At 37.3% G+C, this 17,605-nt stretch overlaps 1 protein-coding gene across 1 annotated transcript in view; it reads left to right on the forward strand.

The window, feature by feature from the left end:
- mahj (LisH and WD40 domain-containing protein mahjong) overlaps nucleotides 1–17,605 on the forward strand; it is a 50,701-nt gene that overhangs the window by 12,540 nt on the left and 20,556 nt on the right. The window contains exons 8-21 of the mRNA XM_068769759.1: nucleotides 618–752; nucleotides 2,039–2,124; nucleotides 3,429–3,596; nucleotides 3,684–3,817; nucleotides 5,586–5,697; nucleotides 6,363–6,499; nucleotides 7,348–7,432; nucleotides 7,979–8,139; nucleotides 9,971–10,101; nucleotides 12,893–12,984; nucleotides 13,777–13,899; nucleotides 14,084–14,237; nucleotides 16,190–16,335; nucleotides 16,527–16,721. Coding sequence (XP_068625860.1) covers nucleotides 618–752; nucleotides 2,039–2,124; nucleotides 3,429–3,596; nucleotides 3,684–3,817; nucleotides 5,586–5,697; nucleotides 6,363–6,499; nucleotides 7,348–7,432; nucleotides 7,979–8,139; nucleotides 9,971–10,101; nucleotides 12,893–12,984; nucleotides 13,777–13,899; nucleotides 14,084–14,237; nucleotides 16,190–16,335; nucleotides 16,527–16,721 — 1,859 coding nt within the window. The remainder of the gene's footprint in view (nucleotides 1–617; nucleotides 753–2,038; nucleotides 2,125–3,428; nucleotides 3,597–3,683; nucleotides 3,818–5,585; nucleotides 5,698–6,362; nucleotides 6,500–7,347; nucleotides 7,433–7,978; nucleotides 8,140–9,970; nucleotides 10,102–12,892; nucleotides 12,985–13,776; nucleotides 13,900–14,083; nucleotides 14,238–16,189; nucleotides 16,336–16,526; nucleotides 16,722–17,605) is intronic.

The following is a 17,605-nucleotide window of genomic DNA, read 5'->3' on the forward strand; positions in this document are numbered from 1 at the left end:
TGAAAAGCCGCAAAATCAATTAAGATTTTCTATAGCAAATCATGTAAAGATTGAAGATAGCTTCCAGGGTCACGAAAATACTGCTCATTTTAAAAGAAAATTGAACAAAGTAAACATTTAAAAAACAAAAATATTATAACTCTGCCCATAAATAAATTGGAATAATATTTACCTTTTTCGTAACCAGAACTAACGAGTAAAAATTTATATAAATTTATTATTCTCTTTTAAAATAAGCTCAACACACTATGTAATTGAAACTGAACTCTAAAATTAGCAAAACAAAGTGAAAATAAAACTGAATTCAAATTGCGTAGTTTTTAGTTAGAAAGGCAATCCCCGCGTTGTGATGGCATGGCGCAATTAGAAACAAAAGTGTTGCCATCTTTAAGAACAAAAAGGAAATTAAAAAAAAATTAAAGTCTCGAACCCAAAACGGGGCATTTGCCTGGCAGTTGACGTCTGTGGGCTAAAACAACGCTCTTATTTATAGAGATCTATATGCTAGACGGATTTCTCCTGTAACTTTATAAGAAACTTGGGTTTAAGAACCTCTGTAAGAGAAAAAAACGTCTTATCCGGGTATACTTTTTTTAAATAATGTGTTTTGTTCCCAGCAAGCGCTCGGTCGCCGGAGCAGTGGGCCCTGATGTCGCCCCCCGCGCGCCCCCCGCCACCAGCTGTGCATCCGCCAATATCACACGACCCCTCCTCCAATTCCAGCTGGGCTGAAATGGAGACCTACGTCATTGGTCGGTCGAGTATTGCTTACGATTTATATCATCATCATCATCATCATTTTAGCTGTAAGATGTCCACTGCTGGACAAAGGCCTATAAAACCATTTGGAGTACGCCTGAAGTGTTGTGGATGAGCCTCATATGCTGCGCTGGCTAGTCCTTGGTCCCCATTCCAGAACTTTAAAGCCCCAAATCATTACTCGGAAACAATTGTAAAAATAAATCCGCGATAGAATTGATGTACACGAGAAAATAATTAAACCAATTAAAACTGTGATACTGTAATAGAAATGGACAACTGAAGTGTTTGAGGATGTACGAAAGGAATGGAATGATTGAGAAAGGAAGATGGCATTATAGAATGATAGAAGGAGGAAAAAAGATATTGTGTACTATGGAAGACGAGAAGGAAAATAAAAAGTGTAGTGAAAAAAAATTATTAAAAAATACAATACCCTGTTCCCAATTAAATAGGGGGTGGAAGGAGAAAAAAAAACCATTATTCGTCTGAAGTGGCAATGGTCACATCGCTCATGCAACGGACAGACGTCGGGACCAAAAAGTTCTCGACAGCTGACCACAGGTCTGTAGATGCGACGTGGATAGGTCCATCTCTAGTTAAACTGATGACATACGATGGTATCCAGATCGACTCCAAATGCCGGTTGGGAGTGAAAATAAATGCTAGAAAACGCCAAAAGTAGGGAATCCTTTCTTAGTTTTTGTAAAGCGATAGGTAAACATGTTACACAAATAAATAAGTAAAACAGTGTAGTAGATTAAGCATAAAACTGGTAATTAAAATGTGAAATAATGTAAACAAATCTGTAAAATATAGAAATAAGAAGGCGATGTATGAATGAGTAATAGAACAAAAGAGAAAGATAAAATGAATTTTGGAAAGAATGAATGGAACGATCGATTATGGGAAGAATGATAATAGAGAATGAAAATGAAAAGGACAGTTAAAAAAAATAATAAGACAAAAACGACCCTGCCCTTTCCAAAGATAGAGGAACGAGTATAGACGGAAAAAAAAAACTAATGGCATAGTCAATACGTAGAAGTAGATAGATATGGGTAACGTAAGACTGGGCATAGTAGCGATCGGGGGGGGGGGAGGGGGGTTATGTCCTGCATTGGGCGTCTTTTATGTGACATGAGTATAATGAGCTATGTATTCACTCTTCTTGTACACCTATAAGTGCCTGTGCCTATTAGATACTCTTCTGCAGAAGCGCCGTGCTCCCATAGGTTCTAGCTATTATCTAGAGATATTCATGGTGGTATATTTGCAGGTAATATTCAAATCCATCCACCTACCGATGCCACGAAACAGATGCTCATCCTGAGATACCTGACTCCCATGGGAGAATACCAGGAGGTAAATATTTTTTTATATATATAAGATACTATTCACGTTATTATTTATTAGATAAAATTCCATGTACATTTTATATACAAATCCAAAGAAATTGAATTTTAATACTTTTTTATTGAGTTTTAGGACTGTCTGTGAATATGTTGCCTAGCGTGATTGACAGCTCAAGCTGTGTTTATCTCGTGGACCTTCGATCTTGTTACTCCATGGAGTGCCCACTGAAATGATATAACTGCTGCCTCTCAATCCGGTTGACAAGTTATATGTAGCGGATCATGCCCTCCCAAGTTACTTAAAATGATATTTGAAAATTGGTATCAGGATTCAGGCGTTATTTTGCGGAAGTCCATCCCAAGTAAGAAAAGGACCGATATGTACCTACTTCCGCACATGCAATAGTAGTCGTGCAACAAAGTGCACCGCCCGCCAGCCCGCTAATAAATGCGTATGCGGCAAACAATACGAATTACACAACTGCCACCGTTAAATCGCTCAACACGTGTTTCACCCCTCCACGGGGCATCTTCAGGAATAATGTTACACCGATAAGTGCCAAACATAGTCACTTTGGTAGCTATATATTGGTCCTTTTCTTACTTAATTCCCTCTAACTAAACTATAACTCGAGTCTCTGCGACACTAGCGCCCTCAACTATAAGCAATTTTCACTACTACGTTTTTCAAAGAATACACTTCTTTAAAACATGCAAAATTACTTCTTGTCGTCGTGTTTTCAGGTTATAGAAATCGAATGCAAGGTATATATATATAGGCTGGGCTAGGAAGATATATATGGGTGGATATATCACAGTATGGTATTATGATACGCAGAATATGCTAGTGCGTGGCAATCCTATATATTTAGTGCAGACTTTGTTAATTATATAACATTACTAGCTGATCCCGCAAACGTTGTTTTGTCATGTATGTTATTAACATATAAAAACATATAAGGGTTGATCGTAGAGGGGTGAAAATTTAGGGTTGTATGTATTTTTGTATGCTGTATCAAAAATAAAAATAAAAAGTAAAAATTTTGTCTAAAAAATGAAAAAAAAATTAGGGGTGGAGTAAAATGGTGGATGGAAAAACAAAAAAAATGGTCAAAAAATTAAAAAAAAAATTTAAGGGCGGACCACCCTTATCACTTAGGGGTATGGAAAATAGATAGTAGCCGATTCTCAGACCTACTAAATACGCATATAAAATTTGGTAAAAATCGGTCGAGCCGTTTCGGAGGAGTTCAAGTTCGAACACCGTGACACGAGAATGTTATATAGTATATATATATATATGTAAATCAACAGTTCCTGTCGCACGTGTTCGAGCAGAACGCGCTGGGTTTGATCCTGGGCTACCTGAACGTGCGCGAGTCCAGAGACTCCAGGCTAGCTTTTGAAGCCCTCAAATACCTGGCGGCCCTGCTCTGCCACAAGAAGTTCTCTATCGACTTCATCAACATGGGCGGTTTGCAGGTGATCATCTTCTAAAACCAGCTTCATTCATATCTACATGTTGTTAAAATTTGTATGTATATATAAATAATTTATATTGATTTCCAGAAATTTCTAGAAGTTCCTCGGCCTTCCGTGGCGGCTACGGGCGTGTCCATATGTCTATATTATCTCGCGTATTGTGAGGATGCCATGGAAAGAGTCTGTCTGCTACCCCGCGCTACCTTAGCAGATCTTGTTAAGTGAGTATATATATATGCTTATACTGAATAACACGGTATACGGGGCGAGTATGTGGCGTGCATATCGCGCGCCACTCAAACACCAAGCTCTTACCCACGTGACCGTCAATCGCATCGCAGCGACGGCGGCAGTGAAACAGATAAGTGACAGATGGCGCCACAGTAGACGCAACGAAAATCTGCATCGCGCTGTTGAGAGTCTCCGCGCTCATTATAAGTGCTAGCGGAGGTGCGGTCAACACAGAAAGAAGCAACTGAAGATCAAGAAGCAACCGACGAACAAGAAGCAATCGACGAACAAGAAGCAACCGACGAACAGGAAGCAACCGACGAACAAGAAGCAACCGACGAACAAGAAGCAACCGACGAACAAGAAGCAACCGACGAACAAGAAGCAACCGACGAACAAGAAGCAACCGACGAACAAGAAGGAACCGACGAACAAGAAGCAACCGACGAACAAGAAGCAACCGTCGAACAAGAAGCAACCGACGAACAAGAAGCAACCGACGAACAAGAAGCAACCGACGAACAAGAAGCAACCGACGAACAAGAAGCAACCGACGAACAAGAAGCAACCGATGAACAAGAAGGAACCGACGAACAAGAAGCAACCGACGAACAAGAAGCTACAGAGTACTATGACCACTCCTACACTGGTGACCCCGACGCGATGCGATTGACGGTCACGTGGGTAAGAGCTTGGCGCGATATGCACGCCACATACCAGCCCCGTATACCGTTATTGTTATATATTTTATTGATGTCCACTAGTGGACATAGGTCTCCAATGATTTATATTTGGAACGGTAAGTCATTTGTAACTTTTAGGTGGTAGACCGTATTACTGTGGTTTTCACTATGTGGCCTGTCCGCTTTAATTTTATGACCATTATTGAGGACCTCTTGTAAACTCATATATTACAATTCTCTAACATATAGTTTATTGCTTTACCGCTTTCGTTACCAGCGCCGGATTTAGCCGGTGTTTACCTTGTAATGTGGACTTGTGTTAACATTTATCACAGAAAAATAAATTACTATGAAATATCCCAACTTCTATATTTAATTAATATAGTATAATTATAATTATATATATGATCGCGTAAACAACTATGACTGTTCGATATTTGAGAAACGCAGGTCTATATATATATATATATATATATTATTTATTAGTGAGGCGAATATCTAATGGATTCAGGCGTTATTTTTCGGAAGTCCATCCTAAGTAAGAAAAGGACCGATATATAGCTACTTCTGCCATGCAGTAGTCGTGCAATAAAGTGCATATAGATATTAGGACTCTTTGTTTGGCACTGGTCGGTGTAACATTACTCCTGAGGATGTCCCGTGGAGGGGTGAAAGACGTATTGAGTGATTTAACGGTGGTAGTTGTGTTTCGCATTGTTTACCGCACGCGCATTTATCAGCGGACGGTGCACTTTATTGCACGACTGCTGCTATATAGCGGAAGAAGCTATATACCGGCGATAAATATTACACATCGACCTTTGGAAAGAGACAATCGGCTAATTTCGGCTGAAGTACGTTATCTCTGTCGCACGAAATACAACGACTAACAAAAGGTCACATAGGTAGTGTGGGAAAGAGATAGCGCTCTACGAAGCCGAAATTAGCCGATTGTCTCTTTCCAAATGTCGATGTGCAATATTTATTGCCGGGTACTTACTTTTTCAATGAAAATAATACACCTTTTAAATTCTTGGCTTGTTTGTATTCTATATAGTTTACATGTTTCGTCTAGATACGCACTGTGGCTGTTGGAATGTTCGCACGACTCGGGTCGCTGCCACGCGACCATGTTCTTCGGTCTCTCGTTCCAGTTCCGCGTCATCTTGGAGGAGTTCGACAATCAGGTCAGTTCAACCTTTCATCATTAGGCCAATACTGCACGTGTTTTTTTTAAATTTATTATGATTAATAGTTACATAAGATCATTACCAGTAGTGAGGTTTAGAGAATTGAAATCTGGTGGAATTTTCCTTTTGGGGAGGGGTCAGTTAGGAAGTGATATACTTAAATTTCTCCTACAAGGGGGCTTGAGCTGGAGTTTACAAAGTGGGCGGTGGATAGTATTATATACTTGTTTCTTTTTCAAAAATAATTTGTATGTATTTTTATACGTTTTTAATATATATTCATATATATAAATATACATATGTGCAAGCCTAATTAGTGACTATTTTTGTGGGCACGCTAATTCTCGTAAGGCTTTGAAAGCCCATAGTTTCCCGTATACCTTCCGCTTTGCCGCTGTTTTCTAAGAAAAAAAAAGTAATTATTGGTAAATATTAGTAGACATATATATGATGTATTCAGATAGCTTATGGACATAAAATAAAATAATTATGTCTTGTTAAATTTTTATTTTTGTGTAATGGTAACTCCAAGTTTTTCCATATTTTCACAAAAAATCCTTTATACACACAAAAAAAAACAAGACGTATCCTTTTTAGTGGTTGTGTCATGGGTGTGTCAAAGGTTCGTTCTCGGGTATTGAAAAGATGCGTTCTGATTTCAGGACGGTCTCCGTAAGCTGTACAACGTGATCGCGACGCTGCCGATCCTGGGCTCTGATGAGGAGGAGGCGCGCGTGTCGGAGGACGAGACCTGCGCCGCGAGACAGATCGTGCGTCACGTCTGCGTTGCCCTCCGGAGGTAACACCTCTCCCCTCTCACTCTACTTTCACCACCAAGACCTTCTCTTTCTTGAATATTTATTTTGACCGAGTAAATTGGTTATATATCCTTACACCGCTTCAGCAGTAGACGCCTAATAGGTGAATGATTGAATGAACGAATGATTGAATGATTGAAATGACCCATATGTACTACATTAATTTTGAAGTACAATGTCGTGTTGTAAGTTGAAAAGAATCGAATATAATTATCGCTCCAGCTATTGGATGTCCCTCATCAGACATGGGCATCCACGCCACGCATCCAGCGCCTTGCAACGGCTTTAATAAGGAATGTCCACCTGGACGGATGTTCCACGCTAGGCTTCTGGTTCGTGATTTTGGTACTTAGTTCTGGTACGTGGTTCTGGTGCGTGGGTCTGGTACGTGGTTCTGATACGTGGTTTCGTCAGAATCTTGAGGCCTGGTCACCGCCATCTGCCTGAATGGGCTATATCGGTTGCTATCGTTCAAGAAAAATCCCAAGCATAGTCCGGCTGAGCGAATGTAAAATTTCCAATGAGGAGTGGAAGACCACGTTTCGATGCCATAATTCAGCACTGGTCGTAGGAGGACAGTGAGAAGTTTTTAGAGTCTTGAACGAGCAGAGTTGGATCCGACGATTGACCGGTGTCAACCACACGCAAAATGGTTTGTCACCATCTCGCAACCATCTCTCTTAAACCTCTCCTGATGATAATATTCTTGTCTCTTTTCATTAAAACATCCACAAAATATATTCAGTAATTAAAAAGGAAAATATGCCATAAATAAATTTGAAAGTATATATAAACTAACTATATGTAGTTAAAATATGCGTATGCGCAGGTATTTGGAGGCACATCTGCGTTTGCGTGCTGCGCAAGTCGCACGCCTGCAGGGCGACAACGTGCCCGGGCCGCCGCCATACAAGGTGCGTATTCACTTGATATTGAGTGACACTGTATTTAAAGGTGAAAATACTATTTTATGTTTAAAAATGCCGCTACCTTCATTTCACCCATATCACGTTCACTGAAAAGATAGATAAAATTCTTTTATTCAACATAGGAATTTTAATCATTTTATTTTTGACTACTTTGCTCGGCAAGGTGCTTTAGTTATGGAGAAGAAGCAGGAAGAAACTCTACGACACATGTTTTAATAAAGTTTAACACAAATGTATACATATACACCTTATAAACAGCCTGAATGAAATCAAAACAATCAGACGACACCGCTGCCAAGGATTCTTGTCATTTAAATATTCGGTTATTGAACAATAAGACTATTCCGTTAATTTACTTTTAATATGCGTTTTGAATTTTATAAATGGTAGTACAATAATGTTTTGCGAAATTTAATTAAAAAATCTTGCCTTGTAAATATACCATGGACGTTCCTTGATTTTGATTCCTTTGATGTTCATTGATATGTATTTAGTTTGCAATTAAATTGATATTTTAATGTGTAATTTTAGGCGTCGAAGTCTTCGCCCGAAGAGATACAAGAGCAGATCGAACTGCTGCAGAGCGTTGCGTGGTCGCGATGGGCGCCGGTGGATGAGCTCATGGAGCTGGGCGGCGTCGCGCTGCTGCTGCAGGTGGTTGGCTACGCGTACGAGTGGAACTTTAACGGCAGGTATTGTAGAATTGATGCGGTAGGAGGAGGGGGGCAGGAGGGGGGAGGTGGAGCTTTGCGACGTCGGTTGGTGTAACTAAAGGACGCGATGGTTCAATCGGCACGTGGTCCACGTGGCTGGGTAGACGATGATATTGACATTTAATGGAATCAGGCGTTACCTCGCGGAAGTCCATCCTAAGTAAGAAAAGGACCAATATTTAGCCACTTCCGCACAAGCAGTGGTAGTCGTGCAACAAAGATAAATGCGTATGCGGCGAACAATGCGAATCACACAACCGCCACCGCCAAATTGAAACACGTGTTGAGTAATCTGGTGGGAATTTATCAGCGGGCTGGCGGGCGGTGCACTTTGTTGCACGACTACCACTGCATGTGCGGAAGTGGCTAAATATTGGTCCTTTTCTTACTGATGATATTGACGAATAAAACTTATTTATTTAATATTCTTTATTGTACACGATAAGATACATTTAATAAGTTTCACAATAATATATAATACAAAAGAGTACAAAGGGCGGTCTTATCACACAAGGCAATCTCTTACAGACAACCATAGTATGGGAAAGATAAAAATACTGATAATAGGTAGTTTACGAGTACAAAAAATATATATTTACAAACAAACGAACATAAACATACATACATACGTATATAACATATATACTAATAATAAAAAAGGTTTAATACATATTATAAATATAATACAATAATAAATATAAACATCTAACTGACTTCGATCAGTATTGGTTCGATCGCACTTGCCTTAGAAAGAAACAGAAGAAGAAAAGAGATGAATTAAGAGATAGATAATCATAGGTCTAGTAAATGATTCTTAACCTTTTTCTTGAAAATATGTAGTGAGTTAGCACGTGTTATATTCAGCGGTAAATCATTCCACAATCGAACGGCCTGCGTGGTGAAAGATTTGGATATAAAAAACTTAGTAATGAATTAAACACTGATGGGTAAGATATAAAATTGAAGGGAGAAAAATGTTTACTTCATACAGATGGGCATACTTTCATAGACATGAGCAGCGATTGTTACTCATTGGATATTTGTGGATATATGTAAAATATCTATAGGCACGTAAATAATAATTATATATGTAAAACTGTTAAGAGAAATAATACAAGTTGAATTACAATATTTCTAAATTTAATTTCTTTGTATAAGTATACTTTTTTTCATATTAGATCAGTGAGGTTTTTTTCAAATTGGAGTATCTGATTGTAGTTTTAAAAATAGCTTTTTTACTATATGCATATATATATATATATATATATATATATATATATATATATAAAATTTTATTTTTTGTCTGTGTGTTTGATCTGGCTAATCTCCGAAATGTCTAGACCGATTTTGACAGGACTCATATTGGCAGGTAGATGATGTAATAAGGAGTAACTAAGGTTACTTATGTTAGAAAAATTCTTATAATAAATATTTTTTTTGTTGTTAAATTCTACGCCGACAAAGTCGTGGGCAAAGCTAGTAATAAAATTTCTATAAAATTTCAATATCTGGCTGATTTTAATGACATTAAAAAGGTTACATTTCAAATTTAAAAAAAAAAACAAGTTAGTAAAATTTTGTTCGATTTTATTTTCTTACTTGTATAGCATTTTCATAATTGTTTATCTACTGTACTAAAGATATATAATAAAAGATATAGAGATACATAATCAAAGTGACCACAGCAAACCCTTCAGAGTTTGTTGTGAGCTCTTTTCAGATCAGTGATCATATGGAATTTCTGATATTATTATGATGTCCACAAGAGGGCAGTGTAAATGAATGGAAGGTGATGATGGAACTGTTCCAGGGCGGAGACGGTGCGGTCGGCGCTGGACGTGGTCTCCGTATGCTGTGTGGCGCCAAGAGTTCAGCTGCTTCTGACCGAGAAGATCGACATGAGGGACGCTGATCTGACCACCGGTGTCAATATTGTGCTAGGTACACTTGCTGACAATATTATCGACGCTTATATGTAAAGAAGATTCAAATGACGCACTTTATATTATAAAGAGACTAGCTGATCCCGCAAACGTTGTTTTGCAAAAAAAAAAAATTAAAGTTTTTATTAACAAATAAAAAATAAGGGTTGATCGTAGAGGAGTGAAAATTGTAGGAGTGAATTAGGTTTGCATGTATTTTTGTATGCTGTATCATAATAAAATAAAAACCAAATAATTTGACTAAAAAATAAAAAAACAAAATTAGGGGTGAATCACTCTTATCACCTAGGGGTATGGAAAATAGATAGTAGCCGATTCTCAGACCTACTAAATACGCAAATAAAATTTGGTAAAAATCGGTCGAGCCGTTTCAGAGGAGTTCAAGTTCGAACACCGTGACACGAGAATTTTATATATTAGATGTCAAATCATTAACCCTTTTCACTCCGTTGTCGCCGTATTTGCGACATATTTGTTTCGCTGCCTTGGCGCCCTTAACAATTAGGGAAGTAAAATAGTCTATGCTTATCTTATACTGTTAATGATACGTTTATTATTACTTACATTGTAATAAGAGTAAAAAGTGCACGATTTAAATTTATTTCGTTACATTCCTAACGTTGTAACTCTAGATGTATAAATGAAGAGTAAGAAAATAAAAAAGATTGTGAAAAACTAAATAAATTAAAACAAAAAGTCCCTGTCCCACACCAGATAGGGGGTACGAGAGGCTCCCAATAGCGGGGGTCAAAATAAATAGAAAAAAATTAATAAATAGATAAATAGAAACGTTGTACAATGCGATTAAAATAAGAATAGGACCGGCCTAGCGCCATGTTGTGACGTTACAACGGGAACTTGGTATAGTGTGCAAAAAAAGCAATGTTAAAAAATAATACCAGTGGCTAAAGTCACTCGCTCGGTTACCTTCGAAGCAGTTTCCAAATGCCTAATGAAACTTCCAAATACATCGCGCGATATATGAATATTGACATCTGGCCCTGGTACAATTCTTGCTTGTTTTAACTGGTCCAACAACATAATGGCACGTTTTTTCTCTTCCTCGAAATACTTATCAACATTGCTGATAATCTCTCGAGCTCGCCGTTGTATAACACTACCTCTTTTGCTCATTGTAGAACAAATTAAACAATCAACAAAAACAATTATTATTTTTTAATTTTATATATTTAATGCTGACCGTACTTATATGAGTGAAGTTAGCCGAGAGCCCGTCCTATTCTTATTTTAATCGCATTGTAACTCTTCGTTTAGTGAAGATGGAAGGTGAAAATTTCGATGATAGTTGTGAAATAAATGATGTGTAAGATGAACTCAATTTTGCGTTGCATGTCGATGATTAAAGTGAAATAGAATTAGAAGATCATTTAGAGCATTTAGATCCATTGCAACTGTATAACAATTTATTGTCGAAAGTATCAAATGCACAAGTTTATTTATTTATTTATTTACTATATTGGAGATAAACAGTAACAAAAGGAAGTAAGAAAATACAAAATAGAAGCTTAGAAATATAAAATTAGTTACAATTGTTACCTTATAACTATCTCACTGATAACATTTAATGATTTATAGTCAAACAATGACAGAACAAGTGAAAACATTAATAAACAGGGGAAATATATGTTTATATGTTTACATATATGAATTACACTAACATTGTTCTCGCGGAATAATTATTAAAAATGAAATGCCATTTAATAGGTACAATAAAATCAATCGCAAAGGCATACCTGGTCTAATAAAGAAACCCAAAACTTGATTATGAATAAAAAAGTACAGCAAACACTAAAATATAGAAATAAAATAAATAAAGCAGTACCAAAAATAGTACAATAAACAGTATAAAATGTGTTAAATGTTTGAAAAATAAATGTAATGTTGCAAAATAAAATAGTAAGGAAACCTAGAATGTAGTGGTTGAGGATGGATGTATGGGTAATGGAATGAAAGAGAAAGACTGGGAGAATTGTAGAACGAAAGAAGCAGTACGACAGATAATATGATACGTGAAAGAGAAGAATGATAATAATAAAAAATATAAATAAATTATTAGAAATAAAAAGTCCTTGTCCCACACGAGATAAGGAAACGAGAGGTCCCCGATAGCGAGGACTATTAAAAAAAAGAAACCTAAATTCGGTGAAAATAAATTGATCGCTTACAAAAAGGGAAGAACGAAGTACAAGTGCTGGAGTTGCTGGTAGCCTATATGCATTACTAGGTTGGAATGCAAAGGGTTAATATGTCCAGATGATGAGATCGATAGGTTGTGGAGTTGTGATCACAGGTCTTCGCTAGTTTGTCAGACGAAGTAGTGAAGGATAGAGATAGTCACTATCGCTGTTGATCTTTGAAGGAGTCATGTCTTAAAAGGGGTGGGTGTCATATATGTTTATAGTAAATATTTTAGAAACTATATCTTGTGTTCAATGCAAAATCTGAAAATTAACTCTTAAATGCATGACTTTTATTTAGACTTAAAAAAAATATTTATCTTGCAGATAAGTACACTAAAATGCAGGGAAAAATAGAAAAAAATTTTTGTATATAATATTTTTTGTCCTTATCTTTTAAAAAACTTTATGTTACAGATATACAACACTATGCATTTACTTTTAAGTGTAGTGCTTATTTTAAGTTTCAAGTGTTATGCTGCAGTTTTACATCATTATGCATTTAAGGGTTAAATATATCTGGTAAATTTTAGTTTTGACTAGATGTTTTTAGTTTTAACGGGTAATGAATATATAGATGTTAATTTACAGGCGCAGCCGACGGAGAGATTGTACCGGAACCGGAAGTTCAGAAAGCTGCCCTGAATGTACTCGTGAACTGCGTTTGCGCACCTGTTCATAGGGTAGATTTACGTTTTTATTTATTTATTTTATATTAAGGAAAGAAAAATATCGTATAGATTTTCCAATTTATAGAAACAAAATTTTTTTATATACTAATTTATTCATATTATAATTCATTTATGATCATTCACAGTGATTACATAACCTTGCAAGCTTTTACATATTATCAATCACCCTGTATATATGTGAGAATATTTATCGAGCTATCACACAGAAAGATGGATGTCGTTTTTAATTTGTATGATCCCACAGATATATATATATATATATATATATATATATATATGTATATATATATATATATGTGTATATATATATATACATATATATACTCTCATATATTAACGCACGGACAACACACTCACATGAATCTGATTATAACCACCTATTGAAACGTGGTATGTTGATTCTCTATATACGCATAGAAAAGGAATCATCACCATTATCATTTCTGGAATAGAAAGTCCACAGCTGAAAATAGGCCTCCCACGAAGGTTTCTAATAGAACAGCCTAAAAGCGTCCTGCATCCAGCCTTCACTACCTTAATAAGGCTGTCTATCTATGGTCTTTATTCCACAAAGCCCACTGCCACCTCGACCTGCCAATCCGCTGGACTATTTTATTGAGATCTATTAAGATATATATATATATATATATCTTAACTTAAATCTTGAATACAGGTTACATACACTTTGTTGTCATGTATATATATATATATATATATAAAGAGAGAGAGAGATAAATATATAGGTATATACATGTATATTTTTATGAGTAATTTTGTTCACAGGCCGGCACGTCCACAACTCGTTTCTCCATCACTGGATCCAGTAAGAAGAAGACAGCCCTGAAGTCTTACGAGGACGTCATACAGAAAGTCTGGGAGAGCGTTCGGACCAACAACGGCATCATGGTAACGTAATTCTGTTTCATCATCATCACCATGACAGCCTATAGCTAAGACATGGGCTCCCTCTAAGACTTCTTGACTACGTACTCTGTTCACCTGATGGGGGACCTACCCCCTCCATGTCTCGTTATCACAAATATCCTCAAGTCTTCCGTAGGTTCCAATTAATGTGAGATTATTGTCGCAGGTGCTCCTGTCTTTGATGCTGGTGAAGGCTCCCATCACCGATGCTGACCGGCTGCGGGGATTGGCATGTCGTGCGCTCGCTGGACTAGCGCGATGTCCAACAGTCCGTCAGATCATCTCCAAACTCCCTCTCTTCACCACCTCGCAGATACAATGTATGTATATAAAATAATATATGTATATTTATATATGTTTAAAAAAGCACTTCCTCGGCCTTCAAAATAGGACAATTGTGTAGTATTTGTTATTTATGCGTATATATGTAAACATATATAAACGTATATATGTATATTGATATGTATGTACACCATAAACTCCTTGTAACTCGTCTCCATCCATCTTGTACAACTAACTATGAATTGTTTCTTTGTATGAAAGGGACTTATATAGAGCTACTAATATACTAATATATACTGCCAAACACCGAGTCAAGCTGACTCTGTGTTTGGCACTAATCGGTGTAACATAACTCCTGAAGATGCCCCGTGGAGGGGTGAAACACGTGTTGAGTAATTTGGTGGTGGCGGTTGTGTAATTCGCATTGTTTGCCGCATACGCATTTATCAGCGGGCTGACGGGCGGTGCATTTCATTGCACGACTACCACTGCATGTGCGGAAGTGGCTAAATATTGGTCCTTTTCTTACTTAGGATGGACTTCCGCAAAGTAACGCCTAAATCTATTATATAATTGTTTCTTTTTTTATAGTCATTATCTGTGGTGTACAATAAAGTGTAAATAAATAAATAAATATGGTTAGCAAAGGATTGACTTGTAGAAAAATTCTTCATGAGATAGGTTACTCTTTTGTTGAGAAGACAACGGAAGGGTTATGTTTTCCTACTGGTTTTTGGTTTTGGAGGTCAATCTTCTAGATTTAACCCTTAAATGCATTATGTAAAACTGCAACACACCACTTAAACGTAAAATGAGAGAGTAAATACATAGTGTTGTATATATGCAACATATGGTTTTTTTACAAGAATTAGTTTAAAAAATATTATAGACATTTTTTTTGCCCTGCATTTTAGTGTACTTATCTGCAAGATAAATATTTTTTTTAAAGTATAAATAAAATTCATGCATTTAAGGGTTAAGATACCCTGCCTCTGGGAATAGGATAAGGTTATATGTCATCCCTTATAGGAGTGAATGTATTGATGATTTGTTAATTTATATCTTTTATATCTATTTCTCAACAACATATATATAAAGTGGTCACTTTGAAATTCTATGGCTACAATTTCAAATGAAATTTTTACAATTTTTGTAATGTTATAAATCTTCAATTTGTCACTTGAAAATCAGTGTGATACAAGTGATGAATATATAAGTACTATATATAAAAATAATTTGTTTCAGATATAATGAATAACGTAATGATAATATAGTATGAGAAATTGTTTAAAAATTTCGTATATATACATATTAATAATTATTTTTTGTTTACTATCTGTCCCTGTAGATCAGAGTTCCCCAAACTTTTTTGTGTCGTTGACACCTTGCCATGTTTTTCCGTGTCGGGTAGACCCCCTACTTACCTGATATTGATTTCCTGTATATTTCTAACTGTAGTGAAGTTTAGTGTTAAAAACTTAAAGTAAAAACACATGTTAATTTATACATTTATTAATTGAATTTAAACTGAAACTACTCAAAATAAAATTTTGTATCTGTTATGTAAAATATACGTAACATATTAATAATTTTTTACTTCATAGGTACTTCTTTAAATAATGTAAATGTTTTGATATTTTAAGATAGTATGATGTAAGTAAATAGGTACTATCAGTGTATGTGTTGAGATCCAATTTCGTGGACCCTCATTTTCATTTCATGGACCCCCAAATATTTTTTCGCTGTCGTAGACTCCTTGCAGGTTGTCATAGACCCCTAGGGGTCGATATAGACCACTTTGGGAATCACTGGTGTAGACTTTGTACTGACAGAAGTCATTTTCCTGTCGGATATGGAAAAATAAATTAAAGTAACATATGTCAAAGTGATCACTTTATATAGGGTGATTAGAAAAAGCCTTTACACCTACCAATCATCTTGTATACCTAATGTAAGGTAGTAAAAACAAGAAATTTGACTTTGTTGGTAGCGCTGATGCGGGATCCGATCCTGCAGGAGAAGCGACAGGAGCACGTGATGTTCCAGAAGTACGCGCTGGAACTGCTGGAGCGTGTTTCCGGCAAAAGCAAACACATGGGCGCTGAGTTTGAAACCTCACTGGCTAACATACATAGGGTAAGTAAGGATTATTCTACACGTTTATGAAATAACACAATTACACACACACACGCTCGCGCACACGCGCACACACACACACACAATCGCACACGCGCACACACACACGCGCGCACACACACAGACACACACGCACAGACTACAAAGTTACTTTTAAAGACAAGATGTCTTAAAAATTGTTTTCCACGCAGGCGAACGTAGTGGCGCAGACCCGTATAAATTACAACGAGAGACAGCTGCTGCAGCTGGTTGCGGCGCACCTGGCGGCTCGCGGGCTGATGGAGAGTGCAGCTGCTTTGCAACGGGAAGCTCGTCTGCCTCCGCCTGTCGCTACAGCTCCTGCGCCACCTCCACCGCCTGTGTATACGCCGTCCACGCCCGTGCGGGTAAGACAAGCTCCGCCCATTACATAAGCCCCGCCCATATCACACCACGCCCACAAACCACACGTCAAGATTGAGTTAAAACGAACGCTAACACAGTTTCTAAATCGAGCATCGAATCATCGGAGCACATCTTGTACATCCGAAACAGCACAGTTCTGAAATCAAGACAGCTACTCGAGTTTTCAGACGATTAAAAGACCAGAAAATACACTGAAAACCGTCATCTTGACCAACCGGACATAACGTAGTGGCCAGACATATCACAGCGGAAATTCAACTCCTGATCATACTAGATGGAAGAGTTGTAGTTTCTTCCACCAGTTCTCCTAGCTAAGGCTTTTGCAAGTGGTGTTATTTAGCCAAAATAAACCGACCAAGTCGAGGTTCAGTTCTCTCTGTTCTCTTTCTGTCTTAATGCGGGTATTATCGACGAGTGACATTCCAAGAACTCCTCTGCCGAAGCGATCTAGGATCAGAGGTCGAAGGCCTTCCAATCTGATTAAATAGTAAGATATAGTGACCTCAGCCAAGAGTCTCCCGGGACTCTCCAAGTTTAGCTACCTTAAAAGGGTAGGTCGAGGTTCAATCCTCTCGGGTGCCTTTGTGTCAAAATGCTAAACTGGTTTAAAGACCAGCGACAGCCCATTCCAAGGTCGTCACGTGCTTCCTTCTAAAGTGCTCTAAGAGGTCGAAGGTCTTCCACTCTGATTAAATAGTAAGATATAGCGACCTCAGCCAAGAGTCTCCGGTGACTCTCCAAGTTTAGATACCTTAAAAGAGTAAGTCGAGGTTCAATCCTCTCGGATGCCTTTGTGTCAAAATGCTAAACTGGCTTAAAGATCAGCGACAGCCCATTCCAAGGTCGCCACGTGCCTCCTCCGAAG

Source organism: Battus philenor, unplaced genomic scaffold, assembly GCF_028537555.1.
Source record: "Battus philenor isolate CCGP_79_NKW_IND1 unplaced genomic scaffold, ilBatPhil1.0.hap1 SCAF_29, whole genome shotgun sequence".
Taxonomy (NCBI): Eukaryota; Metazoa; Arthropoda; class Insecta; order Lepidoptera; family Papilionidae; genus Battus; species Battus philenor.